This window comes from Pipistrellus hanaki, assembly GCF_964339955.1.
Source record: "Pipistrellus hanaki genome assembly, chromosome: 21".
NCBI classification, from domain to species: Eukaryota; Metazoa; Chordata; class Mammalia; order Chiroptera; family Vespertilionidae; genus Pipistrellus; species Pipistrellus hanaki.
The window spans coordinates 8,587,767-8,611,285 of record NC_140523.1 but is presented as its reverse complement, the minus strand read 5'-3'; the positions used below and the strand labels follow the sequence as shown (position 1 = coordinate 8,611,285).

General features: G+C 45.0%; 1 protein-coding gene across 4 annotated transcripts in view; it reads left to right on the top strand.

Annotated features, from left to right (window-relative positions):
• The window catches only part of SCAPER (S-phase cyclin A associated protein in the ER), a 160,606-nt gene continuing 137,087 nt past the window's right edge, over window positions 1-23,519 (top strand). For 2 of the 4 annotated variants that reach the window (XM_084869027.1, XM_084869026.1), the window contains exons 1-6: window positions 4-97; window positions 4,916-4,969; window positions 8,132-8,249; window positions 11,275-11,345; window positions 16,870-17,064; window positions 22,696-22,796. In XM_084869027.1, coding sequence (XP_084725153.1) covers window positions 4,928-4,969; window positions 8,132-8,249; window positions 11,275-11,345; window positions 16,870-17,064; window positions 22,696-22,796 — 527 coding nt within the window. In that variant the 5' untranslated portion in view covers window positions 4-97; window positions 4,916-4,927. Of the gene's footprint in view, window positions 98-4,915; window positions 4,970-8,131; window positions 8,250-11,274; window positions 11,346-16,869; window positions 17,065-22,695; window positions 22,797-23,519 lie in introns of those variants that run through there. The other 2 variants (XM_084869028.1, XM_084869025.1) reach the window with 2 other exon arrangements.

Below are 23,519 nucleotides of genomic sequence, written 5' to 3'. Positions count from 1 at the left end.
CGCTGGGCGGCCGCGGTGAGTGTCAGCTAGGGGCGCCCGCCTCTGGACCGGCGGGCTGGGCGGGACGCCGCCGCGGAGCGCCCGGCGGGGCGGCCGGGTACGCCCCCCCTCCCCTCCCTCTGCGGGCTGCGGGCGGGGGGCCCGGAGCGGCGGCCGGAGGGCTGGGGTCCCCTGGGGGGCCGCGGCGAGGCGGGCGGGGGCTGAGGGGCTCCCCGGGCTCTGACGCGGCCTCCGGTCCCGGGCTGACAGGGGATGGCGCCGCCGGCGGGCTCCCTGCGCTGCCCGGCGCCCCGCGGGGAGCAGGGCCGGGGCCCGGAGGCCGGAGACCAAGCTGCGCGCCCTGTCCGCGCCCTGCGCCCGCCGCCGCGCTGCACCGGGCGGGCGGGGAGGCGACGCCGGCCGCCGCACCTGCTCCCCGGCCTCCTTCCCCGGTCCGTGCGGGTTATTGTCCGGGGGGCGCTGCGGGGGCGGCCGCGCCTGGGTGCCTCCCTCCGTGCGGCTCACGGCGGTGGTTCCAGCGCGACCTCACGCCCCCGACAGCCGCGGTGCAGAGGGCGGTGGCAGCGTGCTCGGGTGAAAATGGGGAAACTGAGGCTGAAGGGTTCTCCCGTCACCTGCGGGCACGTGGGAGGTGTGGGGCGAAGCGTCCAGACTTGAAGCTAGCAGTGGAACCGTGATAGCCCTCTGGTTTAGGCTTTGGCTTAGGCTCTGGTTTATATTCTGGTTTAGGCTCTGGTTTATGCTCTGGTTTATATTCTGGTTTAGGTTCTGGTTTATATTCTGGTTTATATTCTGGTTTATATTCTGGTTTATGCTCTGGCTCTTGTTTTTTCCCTGTTAATTAGGACTTTCCTTAATGTGCGGGGTGCTTATTTATGCCACCTGTCGATGGTCTGGATCATAAGTACCCGGTGAGGAACTGGTGTTTTCCCGCCTTTCACGGTCCGGCCAGTGTCTTTGGGGAGCAGGTGTGATGGGATGACTTACAGGGCAGGCGGATGGGGGTTTGAATCCCAGCGCGGTCCCTGCCTTCCCGCAGATGGGTGATGTTCCGGGCCTGGCTGCCTCCTCTGTCAGAAGGAACGTATTTTCCGTCTGGTACATTGGTTGGTAGTGAGACCTGGAGGAGTCTGGGGAGCTGGGAGCACTGTCCTCAGCGAGCCCCCCACCAAGGCCGAGTCCTCTCCTTCCTTCCCTCCCACTCCCTTGAGCTGCGATCTTCTGTTTCCTATTGGTCCGTCCACCCGCTGGGTTATGCCTGAAAGTATCAATGTTACCATGAAGAGTGCATACTAATTTATACGCATTTATACTAACTTTCGTGACTATGGCTCGAGCATTTTCAACATAGACTTTAAAAATGGTTTGTTTTTTTTTAAACAAGAATGTTTTGTCTTTATTGTGTGTGTTTTGTTTTGTTTTGTTTTGAACATATTTTATTGATTTTTTTTACAGAGAGGAAGGGAGAGGGATAGAGAGCTAGAAATGTCGATGAGAGAGAAACATCTACCAGCTGCCTCTTGCACACCCCCCACCGGGGATGTGCCCACAACCAAGGTCCATGCCCTTGACCGGAATCGAACCTGGGACCCTTCAGTCCGCAGGCCGACGCTCTACCCACTGAGCCACACCGGTTTCAGCGAGCTTGCATTCTTGTTGGTAAAGATGGGACACTCCATCAACTAAGTAAATCATGGAAGGTGATGAGTGCTCTAATGAGACCCACAAGTGGTGGGAATCAGGATAAATGGGTTTCAGTTGTTCGTGAGTGGCAATTTTTGAACACGCTTTCTCCTAGTCGACTCGTGGCCATAAATCCCAGCTGCAACTAACAAAATAGCCTCCCAGGGTAAATTATTGTTCGTTTTCTTGAGAACAGGCGGCCAGTCAGCTTTACAAGACAGATCCCTGTCAACTTTCCTGATAACGGGATGCAGTTACTTACTCCACCAGGCGCCAGGACCCTGGCAGTGACCTGTGGACATTACCTAAGAAGAACTACTTTGTCTTAAATTGTTTGCTCTGCAAAAACAGGATGTAGTGAACAGGTTTAAAAAATGGTCGTTCAGCCGAAACCGGTTTGGCTCAGTGGGTAGAGCGTCGTCCTGGGGACTGAAAGGTCCCGGGTTCGATTCCGGTCAAGGGCATGTACCTTGATTGTGGGCACATCCCCAATAGGGGGTGTGCAAGAGGCAGCTGATCGATGTTTCTCTCACATCGATGTTTCTAACTCTCTATCCTTTTCCCGCCCTCCCTGTAAAATATTTTTAAAAATATATATTAAAAAAAAAAAAGTGATCGTTCACAAAGGGTCAGGGCTGCTCTCGGGGCTCTCGGCGTGGAGAGAGAGCGGTCAACCGGCCTGTTATTAAAGGCTCCCTAAATTTTAATTTGGTCTGGATGCTGGTGGGCATTTATTCGCGTTCGCTCCACAAGACAGTTTTTAAAAATATATATATTTTATTGAATTTTTTTTACAGAGAGGAAGGGAGAGGAATAGAGAGTGAGAAACATCAACCATCTGCCTCCTGCACACCCCCTACTGGGGATGTGCCCGCAACCAAGGTATATGCTGTTGACCAGAATCGAACCTGGGACCTTTCAGTCCACAGGACGACGCTCTATCCACTGAGCCAAACCAGTTTTGGCTTAGCTGATGTTTTCAAGGTTCATTCATGTTGCAGCATGTATAAGCACATTCTTCCTTTTTGTGGCTGACTAATATTCCATCTATGGATACTCTTCTTTTTAAAAAATCCATCCGTTGTGGACACTTGGTTGATTTCCACATTGGGGCTATTTTGAATAATGCTGCTATGAGTGCTTGTACATAAACTGTTTGGGCATATGTTTTCATTGGAGGTGTTGCATTTATTTTTATTTTATTTCTTTATTGATTAAGGTATCACATATTTGTCCTCAACCCCCCATTCCAATCCCCCATCCCTCCCCACAAATGTCCCCACCCCCCTATTGTCCCTGACCACTGGTTAGGCTCCTATGTGTGCACACAAGTCCTTTGGCTGATCTCTCCCTTTTATCCCCACCCTCCCTCTGAAGTTCAACCATCTGACCCATGGCTCCTTGTCTCTGAGTCTGTTCTTGTTTGTCAGTCTATGTTGTTCACCATTTCCCCTGGATGCGTGAGATCATGTCCTACTGGAAATACACTTAAAAGAATCAAAAATGAGACAGGCAATAATGGTTATCTGGGCCAACAGTTCTTTTGAGACCCAATTTCCATGTCACACAGTTCCTTATGTGTATGTGTCAGCAATATATTTCAGTTCTGGATGGTGGGCACATGGTGGTAAGAGGTGCTGCATTTATAAGGAGCAGATTCACGTGACAAAGGATAAAGGTCTCGGCTCTCATTCCCACAGTTTTGGCTCTGATCGCAGCTTGCTTTTCTTTGCTCATTAGCTCCTCTTACAGGACGAGGCCGCTCTTTCTAGCTCTCGCCCGTCCCTTTGTGTTCTGTCTGGTTCCTCCGCTTTGGATTTCTTTGCACAAAGGTCTGGCCACGTTAACTAGGTTTCCTGTAAAGGGGGATCTGTTCTGTGGAGAGTCTTATGTAATTGGCAATTATATGATAAAATCTCACTTTAAAAATATATATATTTTATTGATTTTTTACAGAGAGGAAGGGAGATAGAGAGTTAGAAACATCGATGAGAGAGAGTCATCGATCAGCTGCCTCCTGCACACCTCCCCCTCCCCACCCCGCCACCCCCGGGATGCATCCGCAACCAAGGTCCATGCCCTTGACCGGAATCGAACCTTGGACCCTTTAGTCCACAGGCCGACGCTCTATCCACTGAGCCACACCGGTTTTGGCTTTTTTTTTTCTTTTCTTTTTTTAAGGGTATGGGAGGGAGAGGAAAGGGGGAAGGGATGGAAAAGGCACAAGCATGCGTCCTGAGGAAAAGAGTCTTTTTGAGGAGTTCACAGTGCTCTGTAAACCGGGTGGGATTTGTTAGTGGGTCACAAACCAATTCGGTGAAAGCAACAATTAAAAAAAATAGAAAAGAGAAGGAACTATCAGAGTACATCTCACATAACAGTGATAAAGGTTACTTCATGAACTTGTTTTAAACGTGTGTAAACTGTGTCAGGATACAAAGTGCTTGTGTGTATGTCTGTAGATGGCAGTAAAAAACCTGAACCTTTGCTGAAACCGGTGTGGCTCAGTGGGTAGAGCGTCGGCCTGTGGACTGAAGGGTCCCGGGTTCGATTCCGGTCAAGGGCATGGACCTTGGTTGCGGGCACATCCCCAGTGCCGGGTGTGCAAGAGGCAGCTGATTGATGATTCTCTCTCATCAATGTTTCTAACTCTCTGTCCATCTCTCTTCCTCTCTATAAAAAATCAATAAAATATATTTTAAAACAAACAAACAAAAAAAAACCCCTGAAGTCTCTGGGTTGGGCTCTGGTGGGCTACTTCTATAATTAACACTGTCCCATTATATTGCATTTTTTGAGAACATGGAGTATTTTCAGCATGCTGTATTATATTGAAACAGGCAGTATAAAGTAGCAATTTTTTGTTGTTAAATTAATTAGAAACTTTGGATGAGATTTTTATCTTTTTTAAAACTATATTTATTGATTTTTTTACAGAGAGGGATAGAGAATTAGAAACATGGATGAGAGAGAAACATCGATCAGCTGCCTCCTGCACACCCCCCACTGGGGATGTGCCCGCAACCAAGGTACATGCCCTTGACTGGAACCGAACCCAGAAATTTTCAGTCCACAGGATGATGCTCTATCCACTGAGCCAAACCAGTTTCGGCGAGATTTTTATCTTTTTATGAATAAATACGATTTCCTGACAATGTTATGACTACGTGTGTGTGTGTGTGTGTGTGTGTGTGTGTGTGTGTGTAATAATTATTATTTTTTTTAATTCTAGGAGTCATATCCCATGGTAAATGAGCTTGGCATAGAAGGGAATGAAAGAATGATGGTAAGTGATCAAACTACCTCAAACACTAACCTTAGCTTTTTTTGGCCTCTTTCTTTCTTTTCTTTCTTCCACCCATTTAAAAAAACAAAAACGTTTTTTATTGATTTCAGTGAGAGGAAGGGAGAAAGGATAGAAACATCAATGATGAGAGAGAATCATTGTTTGACTGCCTCCTGCACATCCCATTTTGGGGATCAAGCCCTCAACGTAGGCATGTGCCCTTACCGGGAATCGAACGGTGACCTCTTGCTTCCTGGGTTGAGGCTCAAACCATTGAGCCACCCCCCACACCAGAGGGGCCAACCTGTTTTTTTATTTATTATCTATTTCGATGTAACATTTGTCACATACAAGTTCCTCCAGGGCACATATTGTCTTGAAGCACAGTAACAGCATGAACAACTGTGAATGCAGTATTCAACCTGAGAGCCCCACTCCTGCCATCTGTGGGACCTGGGGCAGATAAACAGGTGGAAGCCAGCTTCCTTTTTGTCTTAATTTTAAAAAGATACGCATCAGGCCGAAACCGGTTTGGTTCAGTGGATAGAGTGTTGGCCTGCAGACTGAAAGGTCCCAGGTTCGATTCCGGTCAAGGGCATGTACCTTGGTTGCGGGCACATCCCCAGTAGGGGGTGTGCAGGAGGCAGCTGGTCGATGTTTCTCTCTCATCGACGTTTCTAGCTCTCTATCTCTCTCCCTTCCTCTCTGTAAAAAAATCAATAAAATATATTTTAAAAAATAATAATAAAATAAAATAAAAAATCAATAAAAAAACAAAAACAACCAGCAAATCTGTGATCTTTTAAAAAAAACAAAAAAGATACACATTAGTCCATGCCAACAGCTTGACCTGCTTTTCTTTTCTTTTTCTTTTTTAAATATGTTTTATTGATTTTTTTACAGAGAGGTAGGGAGAGGGATAGAGAGTTAGAAACATCGATGAGAGAGAAACATCGATCAGCTGCCTCTTGCACATCCCCTACTGGGGATGTGCCCGCAACCAAGGTCCATGCACTTGTTCAGAATCGAACCTGGGACCTTTCAGTCAGCAGGCCGACGCTCTAACCACTGAGCAACACCGGTTTCGGCTTGACCTGCTTTTCTACGCAAGCCCCAGCCAGCTCTCTGAGAGGCCACCTTCCCCTGAGGCTGGCAGGTGGGGCCCGGTGCTCTCTGGGGCTGGAATAGGGGTCGGTGTGATGAAACGCCCAGAGAGCGTGGATGGCAGATCCCCTCGCCGCACTCCCTTCTCTAACCCCATTCCCAGGCCGTCCTAAGAGTCGTCTTCAGCAGGGCCACTCACACCGGGGAGGAGGGCATGGAGTTCACAGGGAGCCCGGTCTTCCTGTTGCAGAATTCCCGAACGATCAAACCATGCAGGAGAATTTGGAGAGATTCACTTTATTCACCGCGGTGGGCTTAGAGAAAATGAATTCAAATTCTAAAGCAAGGCTGCAAGCAGAGCTTCCCTTTTTATTAAAGAGCCAACCCCATGTGCACTCAGCGGTTATCTCGCTGCTGGCCTTGAGAACAACACAGCTCTGTCCAATTAAAAAATGCACCTGGCATGGCATTGAGAGTATGGGCATATCTAGTCTCTGGCCTACAAGGTCAGACAGCTAAGTTTATTTAATTCATTATTCAAGCAGGCTAAAGCAGACTAGAAAGCAAAGTTGTTGTTGTTATTATTTTTTTAGAATAAGAGGCCATCTACGAAAAACAGCAGAAAATTCCGAACAGCCATTTTTTTGTTTTTTGTTTTACAAAATAGGTTTTTTTTTCTTCTCATTCCTGGAAACCTCCTTTGGGAGGCCTGGGGTGGCCATTGGAAAGAATTAGATGTTTTTTTCTCTGGTTTCCCAGCATCTCGCCTCTGCTTTACCTCCTTCTCGTTCCCTCATCGTGTGGCCTTGGGGAGTCCCAGTTCAGTTTCTGCATCCCTCTCTCTCAATTCCTGTGTAAGGGAGATACTTTTTTTAAAAATATATATTTTATTGATTTTTTACAGAGAGGAAGGGAGAGGGATAGAGAGCCAGAAACGTCAATGAGAGAGAAACATCGACCAGCCGCCTCCTGCACACCCACCACCGGGGATGTGCCCGCAACCAAGGTACATGCCCTTGACCGGAATCGAACCTTGTCAGTCCATAGACCAACGCTCTACCACTGAGCCAAACCGGTTTCGGCAGGGAGATACTTATATGTAGGTACAGGCATAAAATGAATAAGCAATGCTCGATACCAGTTCCAGAGTTTGAGTGAAGAGTATGATTTTTACAAGTAGAAATCATTTAGAGATATGTGAAAATAATTTCTCCCCGGTCTAGGAATAAGTTTCAGAAATCTGTAGACGCTTTGGTGAGCATTACGAGCAATTGCTTTGTTAGATTTACATGTTGAAAGAGTTAAATATAAAAATTTTCACTTGAAACCGCTGTTTGCTTTTTTTGAAACATCTAATACCTGAGCAAACCTTTGCAAAGGTCTTCATGTGGCACCATTGTGATTCTGGATGAAGATAATGAGTTTTAAGTCTTTTTGAAGAAAGGAAGCCAGGTTAAAACACTGCTTGAGCCGAAGCCAGTGTGGCTCAATGGATAGAGCGTCGGCCTGCGGACCGAAGGGTCCCTGGTTTGATTCCGGTCAGGGGCATATACATTGGTTGCGGGCACATCCCCGGTGGGGGGCGTGCAGGAGGCAGCTGGTAGATGTTTCTCTCTCATCGATGTTTCTAACTCTCTATCCCTCTCTCTTCCTCTCTGCAAAAAATTAATAAAATATATTTAAAAAAATTTTTTAACTTAAAAACCGGTGTTTGCTTTTTTTTGAAACATCTAATACCTGAGCAAACCTTTATAAAGGTCTCCCTTTTAAGTCTTGAAGAAAGGAAGCCAGGTTAAAACGCTGCTTGAGATAGTAATCTACATAATGTTATGAAGTCTCTGAGACTCATTTATTGCATTTCAAACCCTGATTCTTGCTTAGATTAAGATGTTTAAACTATTCTACTTAAGTTACTACTTATGTTTCTTTAAGAATAGGATTATGAAAAATGAATAGAGTGTGATTTCTTTCTGAGAAACATAAGTAATGCATTTTTCTGCCAAATATACTTTATATCTTGGTTAATAATTCAGTAAATATTCTCTCTTCTGTGCATAGGCTTCATTCCAGCGCTCCAATAGCCAGGACAAAGTAAGGAGAATAGTTGCAGAGGAGGGCCGGACAGCAAGAAATCTTATTGCTTGGAGCGTTCCAGTAGAAAGCAAAGATGATGACGGTATGTATATTTTTTATTGTTGTTAATCTTTTTAGTATATTTTATTGATTTTTTTACAGAGAGGAAGAGAGAGGGATAGAAAGTTAGAAACATCGATGAGAGAGAAACATCCATCAGCTGCCTCTTGCACACCCCTTACTGGAGGTGTGCTCACAACCAGGTACATGCCCTTGACCGGAATCGAACCTGGGACCTTTCAGTCCGCAGGCCGACGCTCTATCCACTTAGCCAAACTGGTTTCTGCTATTGCTGTTAATCTTCACCCAAGGATATTTTTTCCATTTGATTTTTAGAGAGAGTGGAAGGGAGGGAGAGAGGGGAGAAGTAAAAAGGGAGAGAGGGAGGGAGGGAGGGAGGGAGGGAGGGAGGGAGGGAGGGACAGAGAGAGAGAGAGAGAGAGAGAGAGAGAAACATCAACGTGAGAGGGACACACAGATTGGCTGCCTCTCGCACTTGTCCCAGCTGGGGCTGGGGATCTAACCTGTAACCCAGGTACATGTCCTTGACCAGAAATTGAACCCAAGAGCCTGTGCTCCGACACTAACCACTGCTCAGGGCAGTGATGATATATCTTTTTTTTTTTTTTTTTTTAAATATATTTTATTGATTTTTTACAGAGAGGAAGAGAAGAGGGACAGAGAGTTAGAAACATCGATGAGAGTGAATCATCGATCAGCTGCTTCTTGCACATTCCCCATCGGGGATGTGCCCGCAGCCAAGGTACATGCCCTTGACCGGAATCGAACCCGGGACCTTTCCGTCCCCAGACCGACGCTCTATCCACTGAGCCAAACCGGTCTCGGCAGTGATGATATATCTTAAAAATAAGTTTTATTTTGTTGTAAATTAGAAGGCTATAATTATTCCTAAACAGCAGATAGACTAAAAACTGCTTATCATTAGGCCTCTCAGGCAAATCAGTATACATTAAACAAGTAGTTTTTCATTGCCTTTTTACCTAATATGCAAATGGTTTCAGGAAAGTGTTGTGATTATTCTTTTGTTGGTGGTGTTAATCCTCATCCAAGGATCTTTTTTTCATTAAAAAAAAATATATATATATTTTATTGATTTTTTTACAGAGAGGAAGGAAGAGGCATAGAGAGTTAGAAACATCGATGAGAGAGAAACATTGATCAGCTGCCTCTTGCACACCCCCTACTGGGGATGTGCCCGAAACCAAGGTACATGCCCTTGACCGGAATCGAACCACTGAGCCAAACCGGTTTCAGTTTTTCAATTTTATTTTATTTATTTTTTTTTTTTTAGAGAGAGAGAATGGAAGAGAGGAGGCAAAAGAGAGAGAAACAGGCATGGGAGAGAGACATGCTGATTGTTTTCCCCGCCATACATCTCCGCCAGGGCTAGGGATCCAACCTGCAACCCAGGTACCTGCCCTTGACCAGGAACGAACTGCAGCCCTTCGGTGCATGGGCCGGCGCTCTGGGCAGGGCAGGAGGTGGTGTCTTTCATAAAAAAGAAAAAAAGAGCCCTAGTGCTCAGTGGGTATCGGCCTGCGGACGGAAGGGTCCCGGGTTCGATTCCGGTCAAGGGCATGTACCTTGGTTGCGGGCACATTGCCAGTGGTGTGTGTGCATGAGGCTGCTCACCAATGTTTCTCTCTCATCCCTCTGTAAAAAAAGAAATCAATAAAATATATTTTTTAAAAAGAACAAGTGAGAGAGAGATGTCTGACTGCAAAAATACAAACAACTAAAAAAAAAAAACCTCCCGTTCCAAAATGAAACTGTATATCATCCATCAGGGAAGTTCATCAAAACAGAAAATACTGCCGAAACCGGTTTGGCTCAGTGGTAGAGCGTTGGTCAGCGGACTGAAAGGTCCAGGTTCGATTCCGGTCAGGGGCATGTACGTTGGTTGCGGGCACATCTCCTGTAGGGGGTGTGCAAGAGGCAGCTGGTTGGTGTTTCTCTCTCATCGATGTTTCTAGCTCTCTATTTCTCTCCCTTCCTCTCTGTAAAAAATCAACAAAATATATTAAAAAACAACAACAGAAAATACTGAGTTTTATGTTGTAAAAAATGTATTCCTAGTGTTATTGTTGAAAGACGGTTTGAATTCAAATGAGTGTTTTTCAGACCTGTATATATAAGTTGAGAAGTACCACTAACTTGATTTTTTAAAAATTTATTTATTCCTTTTTTCACTCATGAAACAAACAATTCTTTTTTTGCAGTTTTTTTATTTGACCTTATTTTTAAGTTGTCAGAAAATCTGACTTCTTTAAGGAGTTGATTTACTCCTGTTCTGAGGAAGCTGGGATCTTGGAAATTTGTTTTTTGTTATAGCTGTAGTTCAGATTGACGACGAATAGAAGGAGATTATGTGTTAATATGCCCGAATGATTTGTATAGTTCAGTTTTATTTATTTTTCTTTTTTTTTATTAAGGTATTATATGTGTACATATCTTACCAATTCCCCCCCCCCTACTCCCATACATGCCCTCCCTCCCCAGAATTTTGCATCCATTGGTTATGCTTATATGCATGCAGACAAGTCCTTCGGTTGATCTCTTATCTCCCCCATATCTCCCTCCCCTCCCCGCTGTCATTTGACAGTCTGCTTGTTGCTTTACTGTCTCTATATCTTTTTGGTCATCAGTTTATAGTGTTCCTTATCCATAAATGAGTGAGATCATGTGGTGTTTTTCTTTCATTGATTGGCTTATTTCACTGCATGATGTTCTCCAGTTCCATCCAGGTTGCTGCAAATTATGATAATTCCTTCTTTTTTTATGGCAGCATAGTGTTCCATTGTGTAGATGTACCATAGTTTTTTGATCCAATCATCTGCTGACGGGCACCTGGGCTGTTTCCAAATCCTAGCAATTGTAGATTGTGCTGCTATGAACATAGGGGTGCATATTTCCTTTCTGATTGGTGTTTCTGGTTTCTTAGGATATATTCCTAGGAGTGGGATCACTGGGTCAAATGGGAGTGTAGTTCAGTTTTATACTGTCTGTTGATCTGTATATTTACTTTTCTTTTTCTTTTTGCCTTAAAGGGAAGCCTAAATTTCAAACTGGTGGGAAACCGAAGAGGACAGTTCCGGGGACTCATAAAACAACTAAACAGGTAAAGCATATGCAACTCTTGACCGACTTTTTACGTTAGTTATAAAATACAATTTATTCTCCATTAATTTTTTAGAGAGGGTGAAAGGAAAGGAGGAGGGGGAGAGAGAGAAACATCGATGTGATCCATCAGTTGGTTGCCTTTCTCACTCACCCCAACCGATCTGGGGTGGGAATCGGACCTGCAACCAGGTATGTGCCCTTGGCCAGGAATCTAACGAGAGACCCTCTGGTGCACGTGCCAACATTCTAACCACTGAGAAATGTCAGCTAGGGCTAGAAAACTAAATTAAAAAATATATATATTTTATTGATTTTTTACAGAGAGGAAGGGAGAGGGATAGAGAGCTATTGTAGAAACATCGATGAGAGAGAAACATGGACCAGCTGCCTCTTGCACACACCCCCACTGGGGTTGTGCCCACAACCAAGACCGGAATCGAACCTGGGATCCTTCAGTCCGCAGGCCGACGCTCTATCCACTGAGCCAAACCGGTTTTGGCTAGAAAACTAAACTTATATAGTGCTATGTGCATAGCTTGTACTAAATACAAGTATTAATTTATTTGCTTATCATAATCATCCTTTGACATAGGCATTATTATTATCTTCATTTACAAATGATGAAATTGAGGTATTAAGTCTGAATGGATGGTAGAGTTTACCAGTGAAGTCTGGTCCTGAACTTTCGGTTTGGGGGAGGTTATTGATTACTGTTTCAATTTTTCTTACTAGTGATCGATCTATTCAGATTTTCTCTTTCTTCACGATTCAGTCTACCCCTGCCAAGGTATTAGGGGTGAGTTGATTAAATGTGTGACCAAAGATAGCAGGCTAATTTTTAGGTTGATAATTTTGTGTGGCCTCTGAATGATGTTATAAATATCCAAATGGCCGAAACCAGTTTGGAAAGAGCATGGGTCTGCAGACTGAAAAGTCCCAGGTTCGATTCTGGTCAAGGGCATGTACCTTGGTTGCAGGCATGTACCTGGTGGAGGGTGTGCAGGAGGCACCTGATCAATGTTTCTAGCTCTCTATCTTTCTCCCTTCCTCTCTGTAAAAAATCAATAAAATATATTTAAAAATAAATAAGTAAATATCCAAATGGCCCTTGGCTCCCTCCCCATGCCATAGACGTTGGTTGCCATATTTTTATTGTCCTTTGTCTCCATGCATTTCTTTTTCTTTTTTTTTTAAATATATATATTTTATTGATTTCTCACAGAGAGGAAGAGAGAGGGATAGAGAGTTAGAAACATCAATGAGAGAGAGTCATCGATTTGCTGCCTCTTGCACACCCCCTACTGGGGATGTGCCCGCAACCAAGGTACATGCCCTTAACCGGAATCGAACCCGGGACCCTTCAGTCCCCAAGCCGATGCTCTATCCACTGAGCCAAACCGGTTTCGGCTGTCTCCATGTATTTCTTGATTTCTCCTTGGATGTCTTTATTGGCCCATTCGTTGTTCAGTTCATGTTGTTTCATTTCCCCATATTTGTGATTTTCCATTTTTCTTCTTGTAGCTATCTTCTAGTTTCAAACCGTTGTGGTCAGAAAAGATGTTTGATGTAATTTTAGTCTTAAATTTATGGAGACTTCCTTTGTGTCCCAACATATGGTCTGTCCATGTGCACTTGACAAGTATGTGTATCCTGTCACTTCTGGATGGAATATTTTGTATCTGTCTATTGAAGGACATCTGGACTCATGTCATTTCAGGCCAATATTTCTTTCTTGCCTTTCTGTCTAAGTGCGGTGCTAGAGTCTTCTACTATTATTGTAAATATATACCTTTAGGTCTGTTGTTAATTATTTTATATTTTTACTTCTAAGTTGAGTGCATCTATATATTAATGTTCCATTTTGTTTTTTGGTTGCCTCCTTTATATAATGCCCATATCTACAAAGTCCATTTTTGTGTGTGATAAAAGTATGGCTACGTAGGCTTTCTTCTGGATGCCGTTTGCTTGGAGCACCGTTTTCCACACCTTCACTTAGAGTCTGTGTTTGTCTTTGGAACTGAGATGAGTCTCTTGAAGGCAGTATATTGTTGGGTCTTGTTTTTTAATCTATCCAGCTATCCTGTGCCTTTTGATTGGTGAGTTCAGTTCATTTTCATTTAAGGTAAGGTGACCAGGCGGGACAGTTCCCGATTTTTAACAATTTGTCCCGCCAAATTGTTAAAAACAATTTTTCTTTCCAAAAATTGGAACTGTTTTAAAACGCCACGGGACAAATTGTTAAAAAATCAGGACAGTCCCGCCAAAAACGGGACGTCTGGTCACCTTAATTTAAGGTGATATTGATATATGAAACCGTACTCTTGCCATTTTGGGTTTTCTCCTTTCCTCTCTGTACAAAATCAATAAAATTGATTTAAAAAAAAAAAGAAGAAGTAGTAGTTCATACAAAGTAGTCCTTTTTCTTCTGATAGCATCTTATTTTTACTTGCCTATACAGATTTCATCCTTTTCTTACTCCCCTATTGTGTATTTGTTGTTGCAAATTACCTATTTTTATGGTATGTGTTCATTACCAAATTGAAGTAGCAATAGTTATTTTTAATGCTTTCCCCCTTTAACCTTTATGCAGTAATTAGGTTTTTATTTTTATTTTTTAAAATATATTTTATTGATTTTTTTACAGAGAGGAAGGGAGAGGGATAGAAAGTTAGAAATATCGATGAGAGAGGAACATCGATCAGCTGCCTCCTACACGCTCCCCACTGGGGATGTGCCTGCAACCAAGGTACATGACCTTGACCGGAATCGAACCCGGGCCCCTTCAGTCCGCAGGCCAATGCTCTATCCATTGAGCCAACCCGGTTTTGGCAGTAATTAGGTTTTTAACACTCTATTCTGAGGATCCCTATCGCCTTGTCAGACTTTGTGTACTTTTGTCTTTTCCTTTCTGGCAGAAGAGCTCCTTTCAGCATCCTAAAGCCAAGTCTTTTTAAAATATATTTTTAGTTCAGGGAGGAAGGGAGAGGGAGATAGAAACATCAGTGATGAGAATCATTGGATAGCTGCCTCTTGCATGCCTCCTACTGGGGGAGAGCCTACAACCTAGGTAGGTGCCCTTGACCAGAATCGAACCTGGGACCCGTTAGTCCACAGGCCATCGCTCTATCCACTGAGCCACACCGGCTAGAGCAGAAGCCAAGTCTTATGGTGGTGAACTCCATCAGTGTTTTTTTTTGTTTTGTTTTGTTTGTTTTTTTTTTTGTAGGAGAAAGTCTTTATTTCTCCTTTATATCCGAAGCATAACTTTGCTGGATAAATTAATTATTCTTGCCTGGCTCTAACCGCCAGAGCCCCTGGCCAATTAGAATTCTCGATCATTTTGATCACAGTCTTCCATGACTTGAAGTTTGGTTTCTGGAGATTGGTCTTGTGTGTGTGTGTGTGTGTGTGTGTGTGTGTGTGTGTGTGATATACCGTGTTATTGTGATTATTCCTGGTGCTTGATGGGGTTTCCCTCAGCCAGTGAATTTGAAGTCGTGAACAAACTTTCTTAAAAGCTATTTTGCCTAGCAATTCCACATGTTTGCAATTGGAGGCCTTTTCTGTTCTCCAGTAGGTGGCGCTATAGGACAGGTTTTTGGTCTCTCTTACCTGAGCTGTTAGAATTGATAGCCAGCACTGCCTGCCTTCCCAGGCATCTGCCCCAGGTGCCACAGGTGCCCTCCGTGTGGCTGTTTGAGTGTCTGGGGGTCGCTGGCACCTTGCCGCTGCCTGGGTCCCTGTGTTGCAGTATTGCCACTGAGATGGCGGTGCCCGCTGAGCCTAGGGTCTTGGTCGTGGGCAGTGTCTCCGTGGCACGGCGTTGCGTTGGTGGCTGGGGAAGCTCGGGTAGTGGGCACCCGCGCTGCCTCTGGGGTGGCCAGGCCCGCAGGTGCTGCCACCGTGTGGTGAGTCCCCTCCCTGTGGCTGCAGGGGCTGCAGCGGCTGGGAGGTTGGTATTGCATGTGCTTGGCGATAGAAACCCGTCCCGTTTCCTCCTAGCCAGTTGATTTGCATTTATTGTTAATTTTTACTTTAAGTTGGAAAATGGTTACAATAAAATTAAGCAGCTGAATAGAACCGGGTAGTGTATGTCAGTGTTTCCCAACCTTCTCTCATGATGAGAATCACCTGGTGGAGTTGTTAAAACACAGATTCCTGAATCCCAACTAAGAAGTGCTAAACTAGAATTTTTGGGAACATATAGGTAAAATTGTATACTTAACTAGTGCTCTAAGACAGATGTTATATACAGAGCACTAAGTTAGGTATGCAATTTTATCTATATGTTCTCAAAAATTCTAGTTTAGCACTTCTTAGTTGGGATTCAGGAATCTGTGTTTTAACAACTCCACCAGGTGATTCTCATCATGAGAGAAGGTTGGGAAACACTGGTGTATGTTATTGTTTTTTCAATGAGAAGAATATATGCAAGCTATTTTAAAATGTTGACCTTGCTCTTGATATCTGTCAGTGTATGTAAATGTGCCCTGCACGTGTCCCAATAAACCAGGAGCCTCTTCGGTGCTCTTTTAAAAAAAATATATATATATATATATTTTTTATTGATTTTTTTACAGAAAGGAAATAGAGAGCTAGAAGCATCGATGAGAGAGAAACACTGACCAGCTGCCTATTGCACACCCCCAACCATGTACAATGGTTGCCGGGGGCGATGTGCCTGCAGCCATTGTACATGCTGTTGACCGGAATCGAACCTGGGACCCTCCAGTCCACAGACCAACACTCTACCCACTGAGCCAAACCTGTGCTCCGTTTTGAATAAGGTCTCCTCACAGTTGAGGTCCTCCCCATACCTCCTATGAGACACATCTGAAATAAGAATTATCTTTTCAGCCGAAGCCGGTTTGGCTCAGCGGTAGAGCGTCGGTCTGCGGACTGAGGGGTCCCTGGTTTGATTCCAGTCAGGGGCATGTACGTTGATTGCGGGCATATCCCCTGTAGGGGGTGTGCAGGAGGCAGCTGGTCGATGTTTCTCTCTCATCGACGTTTCTGGCTCTCTATCCCTCTCTCCTCCTCTCTGTAAAAAATCAATAAAATAAAAAAAATAAAAAAAAAGAATTATCTTTTCAAACCTGTGGCTTCCATGTAAGATGACAAGCTTTGTTAAGTGATTTCAATGTGCTGTGATATGACCCAAGAAGAATGATGCCATGCTTGCCGGGACCGGTTTGGCTCAATGGATAGAGCGTCGGCTTGGGGACTGAAGGGTCCCGGGTTCGATTCCGGTCAAGGGCATGTGCCTTGGTTGCGGGCATATCCCCAGTGGGGGGTGTGCAAGAGGCAGCTGATCGATGACTCTCTCTCATCGATGTTTCTGGCTCTCTATCTCTCTCCCTTCCTCTCTGTACAAAATCAATAAAATATATTTAAAAAAAAAAAAAAAAAAAAAGAATGATGCCATGCTTTTAAATATTTACGTCGAAAATGTGCTTTATGTCATAATCCAATCCGTGGAGGATTTTCAAGACTTTTTTTCTTGTTTTGTTTTACTTCCCCAGAACACCGCGGTGGACTGTAAAATAACCTCCACCCATGGAGATAAACACCTGGATAAAAGTCCCACTAAGACGAGGCATCCTCGCAAAGTCGATCTGAGAGCTCGATACTGGGCGTTTCTGTTTGACAACCTTCGCCGGGCAGTGGATGAGATCTATGTCACCTGTGAATCAGACCAGAGCGTGGTGGAGTGCAAGGTGAGGCTGCTGGCAGGCTTTGCCGGCCACCGGAAGCCAGATTCTCCGGTTTCCGCTACGCCTGGCTGATGGTTTACCTCCGCACGGACGGCAGCCCTGGTGCTGCGCAGTGCACCTCGGAACTGCTCCTCTTACAGCGGACAGTGGGTTTCTTTACCAGCCTCTCCCTGGTCCCCCACCCCTGCAACCACTGTTTTTTTGTGTGTGTTTTAAAAAATATTTTATCGATTTTTACAGAGAGGAAGGAAGAGGGATAGAGATTAGAAACATCGATGAGAGAGAAACATCCATCAGCTGCCTCCAGCACCCCCCCACACTGGGGATGTGCCCGCAACCAAGGTCCATGCCCTTGACCGGAATCGAACCCGGGACCCTTCAGTCCGCAGGCCGACGCTCTAGCCACTGAGCCACACCGGTTTCGGCCCATTAGTAGCTTTTAAAAAAGCCGGTCCTGAAAACCATGCTCTTTAACGCTGGTTTCACGTTGGGTGAAGCTCTTTCTTAATAACTGGCTTCTCAGGGGATGCGTGCTCTCGCCCCTTCGTCACCATCGGCCCCGCACTGCCCACCCCTGCGGCCGCGCTGGTGTTGGGTGTCAGCAGGACAAAGGGACGGCGCCGACCGGCCTGCCCCGCCGCCAGCAGCGAGACTTAATTACAAACCAATCAAACGCGCTGCGGCCAGTTGGTGGAGTAATGGGTAACCTTAGCCGCACATCTGTACGTACTGATCTGAGCGCCTGTGACGTTACTGTCGGGGCCACTTCTGTTCGCTCTCTTCCTGCGGACAAGACGGCCTTCATGGCGCGGACTGAGGCCGCTCCCCCCTGCTCGTCTGGTCTGTGCTCCCTCCTTCGTAAGACACGCCTCGGGTTACAGCCGCAGGTTCCACTCTGATCGCGGCTGATAGCGGGAGCTGAACACCCCCGAAATAGGCTGTCTGACCACCAAATATGCTTTCTCTGTGCCAGCTGGGATCGGAGGTATTGCTGTTTCTGTTCCTGGCCTGGAGAGGATTGTTCTTGCTCCTCCTCCCTTCTTCCCTTCTCCCCCGCCCCTCCTCCCCCCTCCTCCTCTTCTTCCTCTCCCTCCTCTTTTCCTTCTCTTCCTCTTTCTCCTCCCTCTCCTCCTCCCTCCCCCTCCTCCTCCCTCCCCCTCCTCCCCCTTCTCCCTTCTCCTCCTCCTCCTCCCCCTCCTCCTCCTTCTCCTTCTCCTTTTCCGCCTCTTCCCTTCTCCTCCTCCTCCTCTCCCTCCTCCTCCTCCTTCTCCTTCCCCTTCTCCCCTATCCTCCTCCCTCATCCTCCTTCCCTTCTTTCTTCTTCTCCCTCCTCCTCCTCCCTCCTCCTCCTCCCTTTTCCTCCTCCTCCTTCTCCTCCTCCTTCCTCCTCTTCTTTCTCCTCCTCCTCCCTCCTCCTCCTCCCTTTTCCTCCTCCTCCTTCTCCTCCTCCTTCCTCCTCTTCTTTCTCCTCCTCCTTCGTCCTCCTCCTCCCTTTTCCTCCTCCTCCTTCTCCTCCTCCTTCCTCCTCTTCTTTCTCCTTCTCCTCCTCCTTCCTCCCCCCTCCTCCCCCTCATCCTCCTCCCCTTCTTTTTCCTCCCTCCTCCTCCTTTCTCCCCCCTCCTCCTCCTCTCCCTCCTCCTTTTCCTCCTCCTCCCCTCCTCCTCTTCCTCCTCCTCCTCCTTTTCCTCCTCTTCCTCCCTCCTCTCCCTCCTCTACTCCTTTTAAAAGTGAAATTCTGAAAACTTATGGAATAAATTACTCTGAGTTTACTCTTTGCTCTGAGTGATTTAAGTTGAATGAACTCAGTTAACCAGTTTTAATTATATTAGTGGAATGAAAAAAAGGAAGCCAGCTAAATAAAAAATTTCCCCTTTTCCCGATGGTAGAAGACCATTACCAGTGATCCGTCACTGAGGATCACCTTTGAAAGGAGGAAAACAGTGCTTCTCTGTTCAGAAGGGTCTTTTAAAGGGACTGAAGTGAGGCTGGCGCTGTATTCTGTTTGTGAGTGATCAGGTGTAGGTTATTGTTAGCGTTGGGCCTCATTCGCAAAGTGTAGCCAACATTTTTAAGCATTTCGATTTGAAAAGTGCTTTTGAGGTCTTTGAGCACCACTGATACTATAAAGGCAGTTTAAAACTTAGTTATGGAAAAGGAATGTTTTTATAGAACAAATTATAATTCTAAAAAATTAAATTGATTGGGGTAACATTGCTAACAACATTATATGCATCTCATGGTGTCAGCTTTATCACACAACACCTGACTGCTCTGTGGTGTGCTGGGCGCCAGAACCCAGTCTCCTTCCTTCCCCTTGTGTTTGACCCCCTCCTGTCTTCATTCTCCCACCCCATTTCCTCTGCTCACCATCATTGTGTTGCTATTTCTGTGCTTTTTTGTTTTGTTTGTTCTTTTGTTGCTTTTTGTCTTCTATCCCACAAATGAGTGAAATCACATGTTCTTTGTCCTTTCCCGTGGGACTGACTTCCTTGGGGAATATTCCATCTTTTTTGTGGCCGAGTAGTATTTCTCTTAGATATGTACTCCATCTTCTCTAACCGTTCACCCACTGAAGGCCACTTGGGTTGTTTCCATGTCTTGGCTTCTTAACAAAAAAATTTGATTCAGAATTGAGCAGAGGGCCTGGCCCGTGTGGTTCAGTGGTTGAGCGTCGACCCATGAACCAAGAGCTACCGATTCGATTCTGGATTAGGGCACATGCCTGGGTTGCAGGCTCGATCCTCACTAGGGGGCGTGCAAGAGGCAGCTGATGGATGATATTTCTGTCTCATCCATGTTTCTATCTCTCTCTCATGTCCTCTCTCTCTCTAAAGATTAATAAGAACATATTTTAAAAAATGAGCAAACGCCAAAAACCGGTTTGGCTCAGTGGATAGAGCGTCGGCCTGCAGACCGAAAGGTCCCGGGTTTGATTCTGGTCAAGGGCATGTACCTAGTAGGGGGTGTGCAGGAGGCAGCTGATTGATGTTTCTCATCCATGTTTCTAACTCTCTATCCCTCTCTCTTCCTCTCTGTAAAAAATCAATAAAATATATATTTTTAAAAATGAGCAGAGGACCTGAATAGATACTTTTCCAAGGAAGACATGCAAATTGATAATAGATATAAGAAAAAATCCTAGCTATAAGGGAAATGCAAATCAGAATTACAATGAGCCTGGCCAGTGTTGCTCAGTGGTCAACCCATGAACCAAGAGGTAACTGGTTCAATTCCCGGTCTTCCTGTTTTGCAGCCTCGATCCCTGTGTGCAGGAGGCAGCACATTCATGTTGCTCTCTCATCGATGTTTCTATCTTTCTCCCTCTCTCTTCCTCTCTTTCTAAAAGGAATAAAAATGTGTTTAAAAAACAAAAACTACAATGAGATACCACCTCACACCTATTCGAAGGCTATTACCAGTTAGACAAAAATATTGGAAGGATGTGGATGGAGAAAAGGGAACATATATAGATATAGATATAGATATAGATATAGATATAGATATAGATAGATAGACATACACACACACACACACACACACACATAAATTATTGATTTCTTAGAGAGAAAGGGAGAGAGATAGTTAGAAATATCGATGAGAGAGAAACATCCATCAGCTGCCTCCTGCATCCCCCCACTGGGGATGTGCCTGAAACCAAGGTACATGGCCCTGACCAGAATCGAACCTGGGACCCTTGACTCCACAGGCCGACGCTCTATCCACTGAGCCAAACCGGTTTCGGCGAAAAGGGAACTCTTGTATACTGCTGGTGGGATGCAGCCTCTTTGGAAAGCCAGTATGCACTGTGTACTAAAGTGGAGCATACACCGCCCCTGGGACTCAGCATTTTCACTCTTGGGCTTACCCTAAGGTGACCAGACTGCCAAACGCGGGACATCTGGTCCCCTTAGCTTACCCCCAGGAGGAACGCACACACTGGTGTAGCGGACATCCACGTACATAACAGAGTGTAGTTTATAACACCCAGAATGTGGCATCATTCATTCAACAGTTGATTTCATAAGTAAATATCCATTTAAAGAATCCTGTGCAGTAGTGACCTTGGACATCGGCAGTAAGTGAACTGCAGGTACACTGTGAACTATGGATGACCCTAGTAAACAGATGTAAAAAAGCCACAAAATAATACATATGCTATGAGTTCATTTTTCTGGATTTTTGAAATAAAGTAACATTGGACTGTTACAGAGTAAAGCAGTGGTTACCGTGGGGAGACGGAGTGTGATAGGGAGGAGATAACAGAGAACGTTCGGAGACTGCCATAGCTGTGCTTTTGTCCTGGTTGCTTGGCTTGACTTTGAAATGACTTATTTGGCCGAGACCGGTGTGGCTCAGTGGATAGAGCGTCGGCCTGCGGACTGAAGGGTCCTGGGTTCAATTCCGGTCAAGGACATGTACCTTGGTTGCGGGCACGTTCCCAGTTGGGGGCGTGCAAGAGGCAGCTGATCGATGTTTCTCTCTCATCGATGTTTCTAACTCTCTATCCCTCTCTTCCTCTCTGTAAAAAGTCAATAAAATATTAAAAAAAAAAAAAAGAAAAAAAAAATGACTTATTTGTACGTTTGTGTTTTGTGTACTTTCTGTTTATTAACGTCACCATAAAGAGGGTTAAAAGAATGGCATTCTGCCTCAGATGGCGTGGCTCAGTGGTTGAACATCAAACGGTGAACCAGAAGGTCACGGTTCGATTCCCGGTCAGGGCACATGCCTGTGTCATAGACTCAGTCCCTGGTGGGGAGCATGCAGGAAGCAGCCCACTGATAATTCTGTCATCATGGATGTTTCTTTAAAAAAAATATTTATTTTTTATTGGTTTCAGAGAGGAAGAGAGAAAGAGAGAGAGAGAGAGAGAGAGAGAGAGAGAGAGAAACATTAATGATGAGAGAGAATCATGGATCGGCTGCCACCTGCTCGCCCCACCCTCGGGATCAAGCCCACAACCCGTGCATGTGCCCTGACCGGGAATGGAACTGTGACCTCCTGGTTCAGAGGGAGCTGCTCAATCACTGAGCCACTCTGGTCAGGCATCATTGATTTTTTTTTTTTTTTTCTTTTTAAAAAAAAAATATTTTATTGATTTTTTTTACAGAGAGGAAGGGAGAGGGATAGAGAGTTAGAAACATCGATCAGCTACCTGCTGCACACCCCTCACTGGGGATGTGCCCGCAACCAAGGTACATGCCCTTGACCGGAATCGAACCCGGGACCTTTCAGTCCGCAGGCCGACGCTCTATCTACTGAGCCAAACCGGTTTCAGCCATTGATGTTTCTTTATCTCTCTCCCTTTCTCCTGAAATGAATAAAAAATATATTGTATAAAAAAAGAATGGTCATTCTAGAGGTCCATTCCTCTAGATAGGAATATCGATACCATCTCTTGGTTTTTAGATTCCCAGCTTCACTAATTTCTTGCCGCACAGTAATGAGTGAAAATAAAACAACAACCAAAAATCTAGATCAGTAGATTTTGTAGTTTCCTCAGTAAGAATAATGTAGAAATTATTATTGTAATTTTGAAGACCTTCACTCTGACGTGTTTTTTTTTTTGTTTTGTTTTTTTACTTTTTAGTCTAAGAATGGAATTTAATGCTTGTCGTTTTTTTTTTCCATTAGGAGGTGCTGATGATGCTGGATAATTACGTAAGAGATTTCAAAGCTTTGATTGATTGGATCCAGCTACAGGAAAAGCTAGAGAAGACCGATGCTCAGAGCAGGTAATGAACTCTGGCCTTTATCACTGTGGCTGCCAGTATTTTCTAAAGCAGTCGTTGAAATTGACAGTGACCTTGACCTTAGCATTTCTCATGAAGTCGAGTAACAAATATTTATTTGGTGCCTACAAGTGCAAGCTCCTTGATCCAGTGCAGAAATGTAGCTGCTGGAATAGGATACATTTACCACTCATGAGTTTGTAGTCTAAGGGGAGGGTAAAATAGAACATGTTAATATAAAAAAACTTATCCAGCCATTCAGAAAAGTACAGGGCCATACCTCTTTTCAGGGATGGACTAGGAAAGGATTCATGGAGGTAGCCGAAGGGTTTAAAGGGTCTGATTTTAACAGTGGTTGGCCTTTCACAGAAGGGAGTAGGTACAGACAGCCATGGAAGTGCAGAGCACTGAAGGGAAAGAAGTGTAGGGAAAGGTGCGGTATCTCTTCTTCATGTAGTAGACAGGAAAGAAAATGGATGATTTTTAAAAATATATATATTTTGATTTTTTTTACAGAGAGGAAGAGAGAGGGAGAGTTAGCAACATAGATGAGAGAGAAACATTGATCAGCTGCCTCCTGCCCACCCCCTACTGGGGATGTGCCCACAACCAAGGTCCATGCCCCTGACCGGAATCAAACCTGGGACCTTTCAGTCTGCAGGCCGACGCTCTATCCACTGAGCCACACAGGTTTCGGCAGAAAGAAAATGGATGATTTTTAATTAG